At 29.2% G+C, this 20,142-nt stretch overlaps 1 protein-coding gene across 3 annotated transcripts in view; it reads left to right on the top strand.

Annotated features, from left to right (window-relative positions):
- Positions 1 to 18,826, top strand: part of LOC129959114 (carbonic anhydrase-related protein 10-like) — a 191,395-nt gene extending 172,569 nt beyond the window's left edge. For 2 of the 3 annotated variants that reach the window (XR_008783401.1, XR_008783400.1), the window contains exon 11: positions 13,134 to 14,846. Coding sequence is in view for 1 of the 3 variants with exons in the window: in XM_056071929.1 (XP_055927904.1) it covers positions 18,704 to 18,717 (14 nt within the window). In the remaining 2 variants the exon portion in view is untranslated. Of the gene's footprint in view, positions 1 to 13,133; positions 14,847 to 18,703 lie in introns of those variants that run through there. The other variant, XM_056071929.1, reaches the window with a different exon arrangement.
- The last annotated feature ends 1,316 nt before the right edge of the window (positions 18,827 to 20,142 follow it).

Genomic DNA, 20,142 nt, shown 5'->3' with positions numbered 1-20,142 from the left:
TACTTTAAAGCATTTTTTCATTAATGTATTCACACACACTCTGGCATAATTCCTAAAATGTGTTTTTCCCATTCGAGAAGTTTGAAACAGGGAATTCCATCGATATTTCATGTTTGAATTTTTGACGCTTCTAATATCTTCTGTTTCTATACTTTGTATACGAGGCAATAAAAAACGAAAACTATAAAGAGCCTTTGCTGGGATTAAATATCTTACCATATGAATTGCTATCAAAACGGATGTGAAAGTCTTAGAATACGATTTATTCTTTTAAATATATAGAAGACCGCCATGGCAGAATGTCAGTTTTGGGAATGAAGATTCCTCAATTCGAGACCCGCTTTCGCCAAACAACGGACATACATATGGGTCTAATGAACTTTCAATGTGCCATCATGGAACTAATATTCTTTAACTAGCGTGGAATAGAAAGTTGTGTCCTATCTGAAATGCCTTCCTTGTTATCTAATCAGGATTCATTTCCTTTTTTTTTTTAAGTACATGTTGTTGCAGGAAGGACTCTAGGACATTTATCCATTAATTTATATTAACTCCCATTCGAAATCATCAAATGTAATTTATTAAAAATATTATATGGAATGTCGTTTCTAAAATTTTTATGATATTTTTCTTTCAAGAAATTTACAGATCTATTAACATTAGACAACTAAATAGTTAAATTTTGAATAAAATAAGATCTAAGACAAATACAATTTATAAATCATACGGCATCTACAGAATAAATTGCGAAATTCGTTGATGGAAAACTTCGCAGCATTTAAGTTTATACACAAAAATTACCGAAAGATAATTGAAAGTTAAACAAGAGAAGGGATAATTATTAAATGAATCAAGCACATAAACTCTTTTAAACGAAGAATAAACTTTGATTTTCTGAATTTCGCCGAGATAATTGTTACTTATTATTTTTCTGTTCTCAGAACCATCGAAAATTTGTTAATTCGAATGCTATATTTGTCATCATTGGAAACTAAGTTCTAACAAGACGTCTCTTAAAAGGCAACTTCTCTCGAAGTATTTCTGTAATCCTCTGATTTTAATTATTGATTTCTTCATAAAATTCAATGTGTAGTCATATTTCTGGGAACTCTTCGTTTTAAATTTACTCGTTTATTATCAATAATGGTTAGCTTTTTATAATTATTATCTGTCTTACGTTTTCCAATGAATTCTTTATCTTAACTATATTAAGAATTTCAGTGGAATTCTTATAAATTTACTAATACAACTTTCGTAAATGATTTGCATTCATTAATAATAATGAGTTATTCTATCATAATGTTTGTTACATGTTTTTAACTATCTTAATTAAAGCCTTTGAAATATTTAAATAGAATTAATACGTTCAATATCAATTATCTCTCGCTTCTTGGAGCTGATGATTTTTTTTCTTCCCATGCCATTTGTTGAATTTTTTTTTTTTTTTTTACTGATTTTTAGGATCTCCTGCAATTAAAGATAAAAATTTATCAACCACATCCGATACTGCACAAATCTCAAAATAATTCGAATTTTTCCTACAAATGGCAAGTACGTAGAAAAAAAAATGGCGTGTCTATGAAGCTATCGGAGCTGCGGGAATAATACATTCCTAATTATAGAGAAATTCAGAAATTCGCGATCTTTCTAACCTCTCCTCCCCCTTCTTAAATCGCCTTCCTTTGACTTTTTAAAAATCATTTCGTTTTAATATCTCTGTGAAAAAAATTTCTTCTTATTAATTAATTATTTAAATAAAAAGGAATTTTTGAAAGAGGAGAATAAACTTAATTTGGAGAACATTTTTAGACTTTAGACCTTCTCTCCTTGTGCCATTTGGGAACGAAATAAATTGAATAGACAGACGTTCTATCCTGTCATTTAATACTATTAAAATACAGAAAATTTCACATCTGACTTTGAAAGAAAGAATTATTAGAAACATTTTCTATTCAAACATTTTAACCGGATACAATCTCGGTTTAAAAATCGCTTCACTACTGTTTGTTTTTGAGTTGACGAGCCGGCAATAGTTAGTAATTATTTCTTGTTATATAATTTAAGTATTTCATAATGATCATTTATTTGTAGCAGATGATTTTCCTAATTTTGAAACTGTTTTCATATTTCCCCGTATAGTGAAATAATTTTTATTTCCAACTATGCTTATAAGCAGTATTAATAACATTCATTAGGATAGTTTAATTGTAATCATTAACTTCTCTATACTCTCTAATCATGTTAATTGTAAAATTCTTTCATGCGTTCAAACATTCAAATAGAATTCATTCTTTCCCATCTTTGTGATTCGTTGCTGTACACTATAAATATTTGATTTTGAACTTCTAATTGACTGATTCCTTTCATTTCTTGATTCTTTTAAAAGTTTAATGAATTTAAAGAGTATTTTTATGGCCTGCAATACTTTGAAACAATAAATCAGTACGATTCGTCTCGCAGATCTTTTCAATTAAAGAATTTAATTACAGTAATTGGTTTCTTTATGTTACTAATTCACTAAAGGTAATTGGTTAAATTATCAGGTTTTCAGAGTTTCATTTCAGGTATCTCCGGATTTCACGAGGGAAGGGGGAAGAATTTAGGGTAAAAAGTTGAAAACCGTTGGAGCTGTCAATGTATATCCAGATCATCTAGTCACTCTCTTTGATGCTAATGGCAATGCGAACCTAAATACTGAATAATGTTTAAAGTTTTGTTAGGAATATTCAACAAAATCACAATTTTATTCTATTCATAGTAATAATTAGACAGCAAAATTAACTTTTAAAATTAAATCAAATCGCCCGTTTAAAAATGTTTTTAATGTTAACAATTAAATTATTACTTAAAAGCAGGTCAACACAAAATTGAGAAATGCCGAGATTCATTCTATCGTATACGAAAAATACAAACAAAAAGTATTATGATCGTCAAAACATTCAAACTCGAGATTTTGACGAATCGACACATTTCAGACATTCCTGAGTCAGAAAAACTCAAATTCGGAATTACGTCTATTTGTCTGTGAACATGACATTAAAAAAAAATGCTTTGAACTAGAACGGATGAAATTCGGTATATGATCTCTGCTCCGAATCGGTAAATTTTTATCAAATCATGAACAAAATCCGTTCAGAAGGAATTTGTCTGTTTGGGGGTTTGAATCTAAGTTAACAAGATAACCACAAAATAAAAAAAGCTAAATGGATAAATTTTGGCACAAAGATTTGAAATCTAATGTACAGATAAATAGATACCTGGCAGATTCAGAACCCAATCCGTCAAGAAATCGAACGCCTGTCAATCTGTACTTTCAAAAGCATATAAACAAGACAACTCAAAACAGAATGGCTTAAATAATATGTGATATCTAGTATATGATTTTGGTTTTCCATCGATCTGAAAAAAAGGTCCCGAAAGTACGATTCCCAATACGATGTTCCGATTCAAATATTAACCACATCTCAGCGATTAATCGCCAAAGAACGCACTTTAGTAATTTCTTTCGTAAGTACTGTTTGCCAATGGCATGCGGTAAATAATCCATAAATACATTTATTAAAGAGCATGCGAGAAAATTTTGGGGAAACCATTTTCTTTGGTTTTTATCCGAAATTAGGATTGTGCTAGTTAATCTATGAAGTCTATTAATTTCATAATAGGGAATATATTTTTTAATATTTCGATTTTCCACTTCTGCAGATTTTAAGACGATTTCAAATATGTATAAATTATATACTTTTAGAAACTTTTGGAGCAGCAATTCTGTATTAAACATTTCCTATTAAGAGCTTTTTCATTGTATTTTAACATAAGATGTGCCATCTAATGTGTTTTTGCAAATGTACCACGACCCACTGATAATCGCATTGTATTTTTCTCGAAATTAGTTTTGAAGTGTATGTGCACCATTTTTAAAAATATCTAAGAAATATGCTTCTGAAAATTTCCAGAATTCTATTAACCCCAAAGATCTTAAGTAAAATTCATTATTTAGTTTGGATAACTTGAAGTATTCTGTTGGTTTAAGTTTATGAAAAATCATTCAAATTATAAAATTTTGCCATTTTAATTTTTTCCCTAAGCAATACTGAAAAATCCTTTTTTTATTGTTGTTTGTCATAATTTTCCTAATATATTTGTTAAAGTTATTTTTATTAATCTGTTATTTTCAATAAAAACCGATAAAAAGATTCAGTCGGTTGCATTATTAATAACATCATTATACTCAAATTCATAGTAATTTACCAAATTCCCTTAGGATAGTAGACGCCAACCATTTAAAAGATATACCTGAGCATAACATATATTTAGAAAACTAGTCTTTTCTTAATTATTATTGAATATCAAATTTATTTTAAAAATTTTGACAGAAATAAAAAATATATCAGTTGCATTAAATTATGGAGCATTTTTAGGTCGAAATTCAATTTAATAAAAAAAAAGTAAAAATTTATAAATTATATGCTAGAAACATCGCTTTCAGGTCCTCGATGTATTGTTAGGTTTTTTTGTTTTTGTTTTTTTAATCAAAAATTGTAACAACTTTCTCATGTACAATAGATCTCCATTTTTGTAGTGCATGCTGCCTAAGGAATTTCTTTCTTCTACTTCAAGAATCAAATGCAAGGTTTGTCTTCAAAAGCGTGGAAATTTTCAAATAAAAAAATTCATGAAATATGTAGCGGGATACTTTTATTTACGGTATTAAAAACACTACTTTTAAAGAAAATGCCATTTCTATGTTTCCTCGTATCACGATGCAGCAGTAAATCATAGCAGTCTGTAGGTAGTGATGTTAAAAGTTGGCCAGTACAATGCAAAATTTAGCATACTTAGTCATAAAATGTAGATAAAAGTGACAAGTTTTATATGTTTATGGAAAATAAGTAAATCTAAAGTATTATCTCAAGTAAGTTAAAAGTTAAGTCGTGGCTTGCGTTTTTGCACTTAAATCCCAAATTTATGCTTGCTTGCTCCAGTTAAAAGTATTGTAGGTACTCTTTTTTCAGTCGTCCCAAGACATTATCATGCCCCATTTACCTGTGCAACGGACGTGATATGTTTGGAAAATTACCGCTTCTCATCTATGAATTCCACCAAAAATAGTTAGTACTTAATATCCTCACATTCCTGAAATGTAATGAAAAGAAAAAAAATGAGATTTTGCAGGCTAATATATATTCTGCTTCTGTAGGGTAAAAAAACTTATTAAAAACATAAGCCAAAATTTTATTAGCTTTATATTTCAGAATAGCTTATTATTGTAGTGAAAATACATGATCTAACTTCCTTGAAGTTACAAGTTAGAGTATATAATTAATATTTTTTACTTCAAAACCGCATCAAATAAAAGAATTGGAACTTGAAAAATTAAATTAAAAAATTGCATAGTTATTTTGAGAAAATATTTATTTTTACTAAACTGTGATTATTTCTGAATATTTATATAGTGAGAAATATTGAGTTTCATAATTTGAATTAATTGCTTCTTTATATAATCATATAGATTTCTCTTAGTCTTTAATATTCATTTGTACTTTAAGTGAATTATTTCGAATAGACTGTTAGAAAAAGAATTACGCAACGTTTAAATAATATGTCACAGAAAAATTTATCTTCTGATAATGTATTTCCCTTCTAAAATTAATCTAAAAGTAACATTACAGGCATTTTAAAAATCTAAAGTTACAAGTTTAGAACATACATTGAAGCTCCGTTTATATGCTTTTTTAATAGATTGACATAAAACAATGTATAAATTAAAAGACAAATACTCGAAATTTTAATAAACAGGATTGATTATTACGAATTTAATGCTATTTATAAAAATTCGTTTAAAAGTAATACTTTTAAGAGTTTCTTTAAGATTACTGTAGTATATTACAAAGTATATTGCAAAGTAAGAAAACAGGAATCAATAATTATTGATTTAAAATTCCACATCGCATTTTATGAAGTAATACAGTTAGAAAAGAAATGAATGCTTTGCATTCAATTTCGCTGAAATATCTTTGGCTCACCGAAATATTTGATATATATAATTGTGTTAAAATGTTCATATAAATGCCATTTACTTCAAGATATTTGCCTTCTTATATAAACATTTTCCAAGAAGCGAAGTTTTCGCAAGCTACTACCTTGTCATCGATTTTTTTCTCTTAGAGACAATAGTTTTCAGAATTGAGCGAAAATATCCATTTTTTTTTTTTTTTTTTTTTTGCGAATTCTACTTTTATTAAATGCGTATTCTTGTCAAATTATATTTAAAAAAAATCAGATTTGTCTTTTAATAAAAGCGTTTTATACTTTCAAGACAATAGCAATGCGGAATGAAAAGGGAGTTCTCAAACACATACGAATTCGAGAAAAACCTATTTACCAGAGAGACTGATGTGATGAAGTGACTCTCCTATTATTCGTTCCCCTCCCCATCCATGTGATGTGCCCAGATGTTCTACCCTTCTGCCTTTTTGAATTGGGAAATTCAGTGGGGAAAAGGAATTTACCCCCCCCCCTCCCAATTTTCTGCAAAAAGTCTTCCCTCGTATAGAGGATCAGAAAATAATAATTGAAGCAGTAATTTGGGGAATCTTAGAAAAAAGGAAAATAGCTTTTAATTCAGGTTTTTGTGCCGTATAAACAAAAGGCTTTATCATTTTTGTGAGTACGAATGAATCGAGGAGGAGATAAAACTATGTATAAAGGAAAAATGTAAAAATATTGTTTCACTATAAACAGAAAAGTACAATAGGCATTATATATGATATTTAAATTGTCATAAAAATTATCTATCTATGATAAAAGTCTGATTATGTGTCATAAAAAGCTAACATTTATTTTCATAATTCTTCATTTAAAGAAAGTAATACTATGTATCTAATCCGATCTACTTTTTTTACTGTATTTAATTTGATAGCATGATCATGAATAACCAGCTCTAATTTAGTAGTAATCTCATTTACCAGCATGAAAAATGTGTAAAATTACTCGGGTTTCATCAGTGTGCAATTTTAAAACTGTGATCATTGTTGATGTCAAGAAAATAAAAATTAAATAGCAAGAGTTTATATCAGTTTTCAGTCGAAACAATTTCTTTGACGCTGTTTACAAACAACAGCAAAAATAAGATGTTTTTATTTTATTTTGATTTCTGCGTAACTTGAACTGTTCAATGCAGACAAGAAACAACAATTTCAATTGTTTTAGAAAAATAACGCATAATTTGTAAATAACTAGTAATAAATAACTAAGTTCAACAAAATCGTTTTACATTTTGAATTCTGTTTATTTTCTGTTAATGTTAAATGGTTCTGAATATGACTCAAACATGTTTAAAAGATTTAAGTATAAGCACCAATAACGAATATTTTGAGTAATAATTTTTGGTATTTAAAAAAAAAATTGTTTAGATTTATGATTTTTTTTTTCATGACTATAAAACTTGCAGAAAATGTATCAAATCATTCTACGGTGATAAGATTGCTCATAACTTTCTAGAACTATCAACTCGAATCGCCATTGATAATAACACAGTGCCGCTGAAATCTTTTTTTCTGTTTGGAAAAAAAAGTGATCTGAACAGAATTAAAGACGTATTCTTTTTTTCCCTACCGATAAACATTACGATGATGGCAAGGTTATTTAATTTCCGCAATCGGCAGACTTCCGCTTCTTTCTCCTTTTTTATATTATTTTCAAAATTTTCTGGTTTTTCTTCCTTATGTTTTCCTTTTTCTCATTACAATGCTCCACTATTTTGTTCTTATTTTTAGATTATTTTATTTGTCGTTAGGTTTTACGAAAAAAATCATTTAGGGTTTGAAATTTAATTCTTTATACCTTCTCATTTAAGTCCCACTCATATGCAAATGTGATAGTTAAAAAAAAAGGGTGGAACATCGTTGATGAAGGCGAAAATAAATATTAATTATTAATATTTTTATTTTATGGAAGGTTAGGTACTTAAATTAATCTGAAGATTAAAATGTTTTGACACCCCATCCTCTTGAACTAAATGCCGCGGCAACAAGTAGAGTTGAGTACACAAACTTCGGGGTAAAACAAAGGCTGAAAGGCATATGTAACTTTAAAAAAAATCTTTAATTAACTACTAATTTCTTAGCCAACTACTAATTTTTTTTTATTAATTACTTTATTGCACTTATAATTCTTTAAAAATTTTACATGCAAATGAATGTTTTCTCCATTGATTAATGCTATTTTACTAAATGCCTAAATTCTTGAAAACGTGAGCAGAAAAGGTTAGCAATTCAAAATACATAAAAATTCTTTTTGATTTCAAACAATGAATTTAAATTATGAAATTTTTAATTTAAATAAATTTTATTATTAAAGAATGCTATACTTTCTCAGATTTTTTTACTAATTATCTGAACACATATTTTTTAATTAGAAACATGATCGGATGTAGTAAAAGATAATGTATTCTTGACATAACCAAAAGTTTAAAGCAGATACGTATAGATTAATAGGAAATACATAAAAATTAAAGATGAGAATCACTGAATTAATTTTTGTAAACCATGTTTAAAATATCATTTAAGAGTTTCTAGAAAAGTTTCTAATTTATGTCATACATTACACAAATAGATTCGTATTCATGCACTTCATTTTATTTATATTTATTCAAAAATAAAAAAAAAACAGAATAAGAAATGATAGGGCAAATGTCTCTCTCCTTCTAAGCAATAACATTATTCTAAGAAAAATAATTTAATCAAATGTAAAAATTATTTTTATAGTTTTAAGACAAAAACATAATAAATAAGTCATAGAAACTAAGAATATAGAAAATCATATGGACTAAACTACCCCAGATCTCCTAGGAAATCTTAATTTTTTGAAAATATGCAAACATATATGGATTTTAGAAAAAACATAATCATCAATTATCTTTAATTAAAATTTCATAGCTGTGAATACCTTCACTTGAAATTAAGCATGTAATCTACTGTTTCCATAAACAAATTATGGAAATAATGCCAAAATTAATTATAAGCCAATTTAGATAATTAAAAGTCCAATTATTTCGGTCTGTTCATTTTATTTTTCTTGAACTCCCTTCATTCTGTTCAAAAGTTTCTCTTATTTATCAAAAAATACGTTTTATGAAATGAATGATATTGAAGCTTATTATTAATTAGTCATTTCTTTTTATTAAAAATAAGAGAAAACTGATTTCACAGTTGTCGTGAAAATAAGAAGAAAAACAAGATTGAATATGAAAGTTATTAAGTGGTAATAATAACTGGATTTAATTATATTTGTCATATTTGCTGCAGATTTATAATTGAAAAATGTATCTTCCCTTTAAGACAGATTATAAAAATATGTATAAGATCTAAAATTTGAATTGCAGCGGGTTGATTAACAGCCCATTTTAATTTAAATATCTGCTAAAATTTAACATATTATCGGTAAGCATCCAATAAAATGATTGAATTTTCTAAGTTACATAACTGCACCGAATTAAATTTTTTTTTATAATTGAAAGGCGTTTTTTTTTTTTTCTTTAAAAACGAAGAGCTCAAAATAATGAAAGATATTTTAGTTATTTTATTTTTTTAAATAAATAAAATGATTTTTTCTAATCTGTTAACTTTATGGAAATTTCTTTTAAACTTCATCAATATTTTATTAGCATGATTAAAAAATAGATTCTGGTCACAAGCCTGAAAGCGGAGGTATATTCTTTCTGTATCTTGATAAGTAAAAGAGACCCCCCCCCACACACACACATTTTCAATCTCCTCCTCTAAGTTTCAAAAAGGTTAGAATAATGATAATGAAACAGAGTAAAAAAGAATACAACACATTAGAACATTCTAACAAGATATCACAAACTCAGGTTTAAAAGCAGTTGAAATCAATGATTCAAAATCACTTTTCAGTCTCTAACTTCCAAGGAATTGTAGCTTCCGAGGAACGTTCTGTAGAAACCTTATTTTTCATACTGAGGTGATAATTCAATTAATTTGAACTCTACTCTCCAACACAAATCTACGATTTGAAAAATACCAGGTTTTTTTTAATAAACCACAAACGATGATCATAAAAGTGGCATTTTACTTTTCCTATCACGTAGTGATTTTTCTAAGTCAAAAAAATGAGGTGGAATATTTAATAATATGAATATTCTCTAATAAAATGCATTGTTATTTGAAATTTAAAGTAATTTGTAAGTAATATGACAATAATAAATACGAAAGGGCCAAACAACCATGAATATCTCTATTTCTGTGTAGCTAAAATAAAAAGATGCAATAGCAAAAACATATCCAATATTGCGCATCCACAGATCATTTAACCGTCTAGATCTCTACTGTAAGGTAATGATTGACTCATTCCCCCTATCATCTGATTTTGAAAAATTAAGCAATCATGAAACCGGAACCTTGTACACAAAGCCTAAGGCTAAATATTGAAGAGCAATAATCTATAGAAATAGTGAAATAATAGTCAGAGAAATAATTTAATAAAGCTCTATAAATCCTTCAAAAGTAAGAGCTCATGTTTTAAAATCGCGTCATGAAAATAAAAATTTACTTGCTACAGAAACGGCAATTTCTTCGTACAGAAATCGAAAAAAAAAAAAAAATTACTCAGCTATTTTTCTCAAGAAGAATCACTGTATAGATATTCTTGGACTTATAGATCATTTATCTTCCACCATTGATCATGATCCATTTCAGTGGAAACTATTGATTCTGGTAGTTGAAGCTTAACAGGTACCTTAATGGAAAATGGCGACGTTTTTGCTTCAATTCCTGTAGTTCTTTCCGCAATTTTAAAAGAATCACATAAAAAGAAATTGTGATTGTTTTCCTCACTATAATAAAAGACCAGAAATCTAAATATCAAATTTATGGGGGACTGTAACCTTTTTACCATGATATTAAGCCAGCAAGGGAAAATGTACAAAATTGCTCTATTTTCTATGTAATTGGAATAATATATCCAAAAACAATTTTGAAGAAGATAGAGAATCTCTAACAGAAATTTAAATTCTTGGATCAAAGAATATATTTGGGCAGAACTTAAAGATCCAAAACATGTGTTCTTACTACCATGGCTCATAAATCAGGTTCGAGGAAACAATCGAGTTTATTTTTGTTTTGGATTTTAAAAAAGTAGTTTGTTTTGATATATAATGAAAGTTTTCCACATTTATCGGAAAGTAAAATCATGCTTTTCAGTTCAAATGCTAAAGGATAGTTAAAGGAGCAAAATTTTGAGAAAAAACAATTGAAATCGTTAGGGGAAAAATTATGAGTCAGTTTCAAATGCATCACTTAAAACTTAGACATTACAATAATCCCAATCCTTCAGAGACACTGAAAAAATGTTATAAGTCTTTAGAAAATCGTGTTATAAAAATAAACTCAAAAATACACTTCATACATTCCCATTTCAAGTATTTTCCTGAACATTTTGTTGAGTTGAATGAAAAGCAAGACGAGAAATATCAATTTATAAAATGCATAGAAAATGGATGTCAGTGACATTAGAATATGAATACGATAGCAAATTCCTTTAGGTTGTGTATAAGAGAAGTTTAACCAGTTTTTACATTAATTGTAAAATATCTTTATGCGATGAAATAAAACGGATATTTTTTAAGTCGGCATAACATATATAATTTGCATAAATTTATGTAAATCCAAGGCAAAAAGTTAAATTTTATAAACATGTGTTATCTTTTTATCTGCAATCTCAAGGCGGTTATGGATAAAATAAAAACTTCAAACCCCACCACCATTTCCATTCTATCTAAGCTTAATAATCTAAGAACATGGTCGAAATTTTCAACCTCTATAACATATCATTCACCGATTCAAATCTTAAAAAAATTACCCTAATTAGCTAAGACATAAGATTATAGGGACTATTATCACCTTTTATGAATGAAATAATTTCCTAATTACTTTAATTACAGCTTCATTTAATTTTAACTTCACTGTTGCTCGAGCTATTATTTTCCCACAATGATCGAAACAAGGTGGCAGTAAATTCCTTTCTAAAACTGTATAAGTTCAAAATACTTCCTCGCATTCCCTTTTTCCTTCCTCACTATTCAGTGCCCTGGGTTGCTTAGCCAACGAATCTTAATAGTTAAAAATTGGAGTTTTCCTTAAATTTGTGAAGAACAATAATCTTTAAAGAAATTCATGCCTGTTTCTTTAAAGAATATTTTACATATATTTAAAACATAAAGCGAAAAATGTTCTAAAACGCTTAAAAAAGCACAATTTTCCATTCTTATAGACTTTTTATTTTATTATTTGTGTTTTGTGTCTGTATTGTTGTACTTTTTATAAATCCTTGTACTTAAGAGTTATATAGGTTCTGTATTCTAATAAACGTGATTACAGAAACTGGAGAAGAACGATTCCCTGTCATTAGAACCATTGCAATAGGTATATTTCGTATTAGAAATTAGTAATTCCGTTTCTGTATATATTAATAATTCAAGAATAGAGCATGTAGGAAACAAGCAATTGTAGCGCGGGTAAATGGTGCAATAACCTAGTTTAAATTTAGAATTTATAATCGATATATAACGTAAGTGTTTGATTCACAATTATTCCTATGCACACTTGAAGACTTACTTTCTCTCAGCAGAAAAGAAAGCAAATAAGAAATTACATTTTCCGATATTTAAAAAATAACATTTGAATCTATCATATAACTCAATTGTCATTTTTCATAATGAAATTAAAAAAAATAGTTAAATATTAACAAATAATAGCGTAAAGTAACGCATTACTTTAGATCAAGAAGGTGTGCATTATATAGGAACTTCTTTTTACCTTATTCAAACATTAAGCCGTTAAAAGACAGAAAACTGATGTAAAGAAATAGTTTCGATCAAGAAGTATGCAATATAGTAGAAAACATTTTTTTTTACATCATTTTGATGGAAATGACTCTTCACGGCTAAACGAACTTGTACTGGATGTCGCTTTTTCCTTTAACGATATACATCAAGACTTTATTTTGATCGTCCATTTTGAAAACTTTTGTTTTTTAAAGCGGAAAACAAAAAAAGTAACTTGTTTTCCCTAATTACTTCATTAATAACTCAAAGCTTTTCCTGTTGAATTTTTCAGGTCTTCGAAAGACATCTTAAGTGATTGGCTTTGGATACCTTGAAAGAGCTGTTCTTGTGTCTTCTAGACTAGATGTGACCTTTAACTAGCAAAGGGATGGCCCTAGTACAGCATTAACTCAGGAATTTCGAAAAATAGTGTCAAGAACTTATTCATCTGGAGTGCGGCTATATCATTGAAACACTTTTTATTAACGTTCAAGTTGTATATACCGGAGAATGGCACTTTTCTACAATGTAAATAAATGTGTTTTTGTGGAGCGGGGTCTTTTGGAATTTTTCTTTGATTATCCTTCTGTATCTTGTCACCTTCCTCTCTCCTTTGGTTTAAAAAAAAAGAAAAGAAAAGCATGTGCAAATTTAGCTTTTGTAATAAAACGCTAAATGGTATTGTTATAGTTATTTCTTATGGTTGCTCTTTTGAGTCAATTTTTACTTTTAAATATTAAAGAAAAGAAATTCAGGCAATCAACTTTTTCTCTAATATTCATTTACAGTTATATCATCAAAAAATTTAAATTATAAGTCAATATTTTTGACTAGTAAATAATGGCATTATTAAATAATGGGAAGTCGCCCCTCTCGAGCATGAGAATGAAAGTTTAGTTTAATTTCGTTATATTGATGTCCTATTTTGAAGCAACTCTAAGGCTAGTATGGAACCGACCCCATAATTTTGACCCTCAATCAGATGACTAGAACTACACCTGAGCCAGCACCCTTTCTCCCAACTTCCGCATCACACCAGCGAAAAGGCAAATGGCCCTATGGATTTAACGTACATCAGACTTGCTTACACAGCAGATCTTTGATAAAAACAGGTTTATAAACTGTAGCCTTCCGATCCCAAATCCGAGACCTTACCACCATGCCACCGCCGTAGACGTGAGACATGGATATGAGAAATCGCAGCATTAGTAAGTGCGCTCTTGCTTTCCCATAGATATAATGATGATGGTGTTGACTGTTTAACTGTCCCATCACCGATGACGGAACTTACCGCCTTATGAGGCGTCTGTGAATGGATTACTTATAATGAAAGCTGTTTTGCTCAGATCATAGTACACGTATTTGCGGTCATTCAAGTAGGACTGAATTGTTTGAAGCTAAGAAGGAGTATTTCATTATGATTCAATGATACAATTTTCAGTACTTAAATGTGTTAAATAGTTTATACATATTATACATATGTGATAGCTTTACGCATAAAAAAGTTCACAGTAAAAGTTAGTGCAATGCTTCTTATAGTTTACATTTTTATTATGAGAGGTTGAAGCGTCAATCTTCCATTTAAGAATTGAGTTATTGTCGGGGTATTGGAGTAATTCTTTCATCTTTCATCGGTCGTTAGAAACAAGAATCGTTTTCCGTTTCAGTTGCCTGTTCTCATTAGATAAACATTCCGCCATCATACATGAGGTGATGTAATAAAAAATAGGGGATTAAAACTATCTGCACTGTGATTAGTGGAAAGGCAGCAGTTTCGGTTGGAAAATTTTAATGGTTTATTAACGTAAATTCTGTCCTTAGCCGGCTCGCTGCTACAACTCATGCCGAATATTCGCATTATTTATATCCTATTGTAGATGATCCTTTAACATCTAATTAGATGAATGGTTCGGTCCAATTAGATAGTAGGTGTGAACCAAAACTGAGTTACTCCGAAGTCAACGTGTTAACTGAGTAAAGAAGAAAAACTTCTATTGATACAGAAAAAAAAGGATTATTATAACTTTAATAGCCAATAAAATAAGAGAATATACATATAAATTGCGTTATGCATTTTTTAAAAATTATTAAAAATAAATGATAAATAGTATCTAAATAATAATAAAGATTGTATTTTAAATATTTTCATATTGGTTTTTAATTGCCATCTTCACTGGCAGATTTCTCATCTTTAAATTGAAAGTTCTTTTATATAATGTATATCTTTTTAACCCTCTTGCTTCGATCAACACAGAAATCACTGTTCAAGAATCAGCGGTTCAAGTTGTTATTATTTTGCATCAAATAGCATTTCCCTCTTTTGGGGAAGAATTTAATCTTATTACAATCTTAATATATAAATTAAGACAAAAATATCCACGATTTTATACAGACAACTTAAAAAATAGCGATTTAATCCACGTGACGTCCATAGTCACATGCCATTTAATTTTACGTTATCTTGCATATAACTGTGTCATCGCCTCTTATTTTCCTAAAACAGTAATCTACTGGATAAAGATAATTCTACTTGTCTATTTCATTTTGAAGAATTGGCTGATGGAAAAAATAAGTCATCGGTTTTGCCGACGAGGACGAGTCGGTTGAATCTCATTATTTGCTAGGAATGAAATAGAATTTAAAAAAAAAAGAAATGTTTAACACTGAAATTATTACAAACAAGCATTTTAAATTTCTGTAACAAACCATGGATAAGGAATAGTTGCAACCAAATAGTGTTATCTCAAAGTAACACAAGGAAAGGAATTATTTATTAGACTCCGAGGAAATTTACATGCAATTTCATTTCAGTTTAATACGTTAGATAATACTAACAAACATTTATTTATCTCCTTCGTTGCCGAAGTACCCCCTCCCCCGCCTATTAAATTGTATCGAAATTACGAGGAGCTAAGAATGTTTCCCTTATTTGAACCGTGGATGTTCAAATTAGAACTGGATGCCTAGTTTATTCGGATTGCGGTTCAGTGTTTTTGCTCATTCAAGTACAGAAAGTTTAATCAAAAACGGATTTTAGACGTTCATCTTAAATTCAATATATTCTTACTTAAAACGATTCTTCAAAAAACATACAACCTAGTAAACATCATCAGTACAATGATGGGAAATAATACTGACAACCAGTTTTGGAATGTTTAATGAATCTGTTTTTTCCTATAAATAACATAATTAATAACTTTTTTCTTTATCATAAGGATTTGCATGCTTCCAGGAAAACTTAATTGTGGATAATTTCACATTTTCTCAAAATTATGGTAGTAATTTATTTATTCATTATACAATGTTGTAATTTTGCAACAAACATAAGATAAAATCAAAATAAAACATAAGATAGAATCAAGATAAAATCAAAGCCTTTTTCGCAAAAACATGATGCTGCAAAATGCTAATAACGCGCAACTGTGAGAAAAGGTTTTGATATCGTGTTATTAAAAATAGAAGTTTACTAGTTTTGTCTACTCCAACTGGGTCTTTCCTGAACTAATTTCTTTTATTCAAACTGTTTTATTATGTATTGAAATGTAATAATATGTAATTTTTTATAAGTATATTGTATCCTTTATAAGCAAAACGTCATGAAAATGTTCATACTTACCAATAAAATTATTAGCTTTAATTTCTTCAAGATCTTGAATACCTTCCAGAAGCACGATTTTTTATTCTGCTTCATGACGTAAGAAATTATTTTTCACTTCAAAATCATCATATTTTTCAAATTAATATAAAATGTAACGATTAAAATGAAGGTTCTCAACGGGATAACAGTCTTTGTTATTTCATTCCATTCTGTTTTTATTCAAAACAGATCAAATCAATGTTGTCAATTCTAAGAAAAAGTAATGTTGATGTATTTACATGTGATCGATGCATTATTAATATAAAAGACTAACTTGCTAAGACAAGTGGGTCTGAAACTTGAATCATTCCCTTTAAAAAATTTGTTACTTAAAATAGATTTCCAGGTCTATGACAGAACAGCACATAAATTCCTAAATGAAAAGCTTATGGTGACTGGTATCTGTATCGGGAATAGAAAAAAGCAGATAATTTTGATGAATGGGAAAGTTTTCGACTGAATTTCTATCGCAGAATTCCAAAAGGTAAAAACGTTTTAAAGTCGGAATAAAACTACACCTCTTTGCCTTTCACATAAAACATCGGTTTATATTTAGTATGAATCTTCGATTCAAAGGGTCTCTGATTTGAACCCCGATTTCACTTAAGATGCACAGAGTATGTGTAAAGGATTCAAATTAAATCAAATGTCCTAAGTCAAATGTCCTTCCGCTGCCTGATAAGACAATTCAGAGAGCTGGCTACGATTCTGGTGTCATTGTTGTCATCTATCCATAGTTCAAAAGTAGGCAGTCCAAATCCCAAACTCCGAGGGTTGCTTCAAAACAGTATATTAACCTATTAAATCAAATCTGTTATAGCATTAAAAGAAGCAAATACAATTTATCAGAATAATGAATTTTCGTTTTCACCTTTTCTATTCAGTATCAAAACGACTAAAATAGATTATTTTAGCATTCTAAACTATAGGTTAATGTTACAGTTAGTCTTATTTTCTAGTCGAAAAATTATTTTCATTAATTCATAATTAATTAACATGATAAGCAGAAATCTTTCAATCTTCGTTTAGGATAAATATACATTGTAATATATCAGATATATTTGCCCTTTCCAAATGTCTCAAGTAGCTGAATGTGATGTCTAAGTAATGTCTCAGACGCTTTAACGAGACAAGACGTTCTAGGAATACCTGCAATGTAAACGAGTCGATTCGCATCAGACTGATCGGATTTCTGCGTGTGTGCTTGTAGAATAAAACATCCTTGTAACCAGAATAATGGTTTCCCTTCATGTGAGGTGCGTGAAAAAATGCAAATCTTTCACTAATGTGCATGAAGAACGTTAAAGATAATTCTTTGTTTTGAAATCAAAATTTTATTGAATTAATATATTCTATAAAATTATAGTTTCTTTAAAAGATCTGTTCCAAAAAAATTTCAATTTCTTTATTTCAAAAATAGACATTAAAAATATGTTATCAAATGGAGAATGTTTTTAAATTCTCCATTTGATAACATATTTTTTGAGCTGTCGTTTCTGTAAACACGATAGCTCAAAAAATGCAGTGACATATGGGAATGAAATTTGGTATAAGATCTTTACACCAAATATGTCGAAAGAAAATCTGTCTGTTTCTTCATATATATTTGAATATGGTAACTCAAAAACGCTAAGAGTAAGTAGGAAGAAATTTATGACATATATTTTTTTGTTTGGAAGTTCAGATGTATATTAAATTTTAAAATAAATTCATCAATGGAGTGACTCTTCGCCTATTAATTTGTATGTATGTGAATGCTATAACTAAAAAATTTTAACAAATATAAATGAAATTTGATATTCAGTTTTATCACTAGAGCTACAGATCTGTATTAAAATTTGCACTTTATCAGTTTATAGATGAAAGGATATCAAAGAAAAATCCATACCTGCTCCTTTCTTTGTACACAAAATGTTATACATTGAGCATTTTGTGTACACAAATTGCTGAATGCTTAACATTTTGTATTCAAAACACAAAATGCTACATATTGAATCACAACCCGCCGAAATCAGGCGGGGGGAGATGTTCGCTTTTGTGAATGTGCCGTGACTATAGAAGGTTTGCTGTATTCTTTCCCACCCCTACCCCCTAAATGCGTTCAGGGGATGCAGACTTTTATAAGAACTGAAAAAAAAGGTTCTATATTGTCTAAGTATAAGACAAAATCTTCACAGTTCTATACCAAACGTACTTATTCAATGTTTCCCTTTTTTCTCCTGCAGGAAATGCATTGTAATTCCAAAATTGAGTTGTCGTTGCAACATACAAGCATGAATTGATGTCATTAGTTAAAACAAGATTGTTCGAAAATTGAGCTGTCTGTATACATTGTAATATCACGTGACATTCTTATTTCTTTTTGTATCAAAAATGAATGTAAAAATGTATAATTGTCAATAAAAATGCAAAAGATTTCATTTATTTGTCATTTATTCTGTACAGAGGCATATTATGTATCACGACAACCTACACTACACGATTGATTCAGTTTTCACCAGAAATTGCGTAAATTCGTATCAATATGTTTAAGGAACACGAAAAAAACTTTTTAATGGGAACTTTAATTTTTATTTGAAAATTTTTTCTACTTGAAATTACTTAAAGTAGGTAATTATTTAAACCCTTATTTTAAACTGAAATTGTGATGAGTGTGATAATGTTGAAAATATGTGATTTTTAATATCATTTGTACTCTTAAGTTGTTGTTTTTTTCACTTTCATGTTTACAATTTCTTATAACTTTTTTTTTTAAGGTAAACAAGCCATTTTGCTGCTTTTCTCACTACATCCATATCCACAGAATTTTATTTCAATTAAGTAAGAAAAAAAATGCGGAAATGACATAATGATTTGCTTTTATGAAAAAGATTTATTGATTTGATTCTGTTTTAAATAATTCTCAAGTAAACGAAAAATATTCCTAAAAATTTCAAAATGCTTTCGAAAATGCCAGCAGGCAAAAAGTTTGAAGCCATCGACAAAAAACACAATGATTTAAACAAATGAGCTCTTGATTGTTGAAAGGATATCAGTACGCAGATATTACAGCATTAGTGACCTTACTCACCTACTACTAGGTTATGAAATCTCTTGTGACTGACACAAAAGCTTACAAGTTTAGAAAAAAATATATCATATATTATTGAGGAGCATTATATCCCCTTCAACAGTACACAGCATCTCTTTAATTCAATAACTAAGCGAATAAAAGGATAAATTTAAGGCAACAAAATATAATCGACCGTTCTAGAAGGTAAGCAGACGCAGATTTCTTCATCCATTAGTTTACTAGATTAGTTTCTTCAATTACTAGACTGGGCTGCGGTGGCCTGGTGGTAAGGTCTCGGCTTCGGAACCGGAGGGTTTCAGGTTCATGACCTGATTCCACCGAAGAACCGCCGTGTAATGGGGTCTGTGGCACGTTAAATCCGTCATGACCAAACGTCCTCCCGCCGGTGTGGTGTGGTGTGGAGAGGGGGGTGCCAGCTCAGGTGTCGTCCTCGTCATCTGACCGTGGTTCAAAATTACGAGGTCCGTCCCAAAATAGCCCTAGTATTGCTTCAATCGGGACGTAAATATAACCAAACCAATCAATTACTAGACTAATTCAAATCGGCACGCTGCTGTTGTATCAATTATGTTTTCTTCTCTAGATAATAGG

Source organism: Argiope bruennichi, chromosome X1 (assembly GCF_947563725.1).
Source record: "Argiope bruennichi chromosome X1, qqArgBrue1.1, whole genome shotgun sequence".
Classification (NCBI taxonomy): Eukaryota; Metazoa; Arthropoda; class Arachnida; order Araneae; family Araneidae; genus Argiope; species Argiope bruennichi.
The sequence above is the reverse complement of the archived record's forward strand: the minus strand, read 5'-3'. Positions and strand labels throughout refer to the sequence as shown.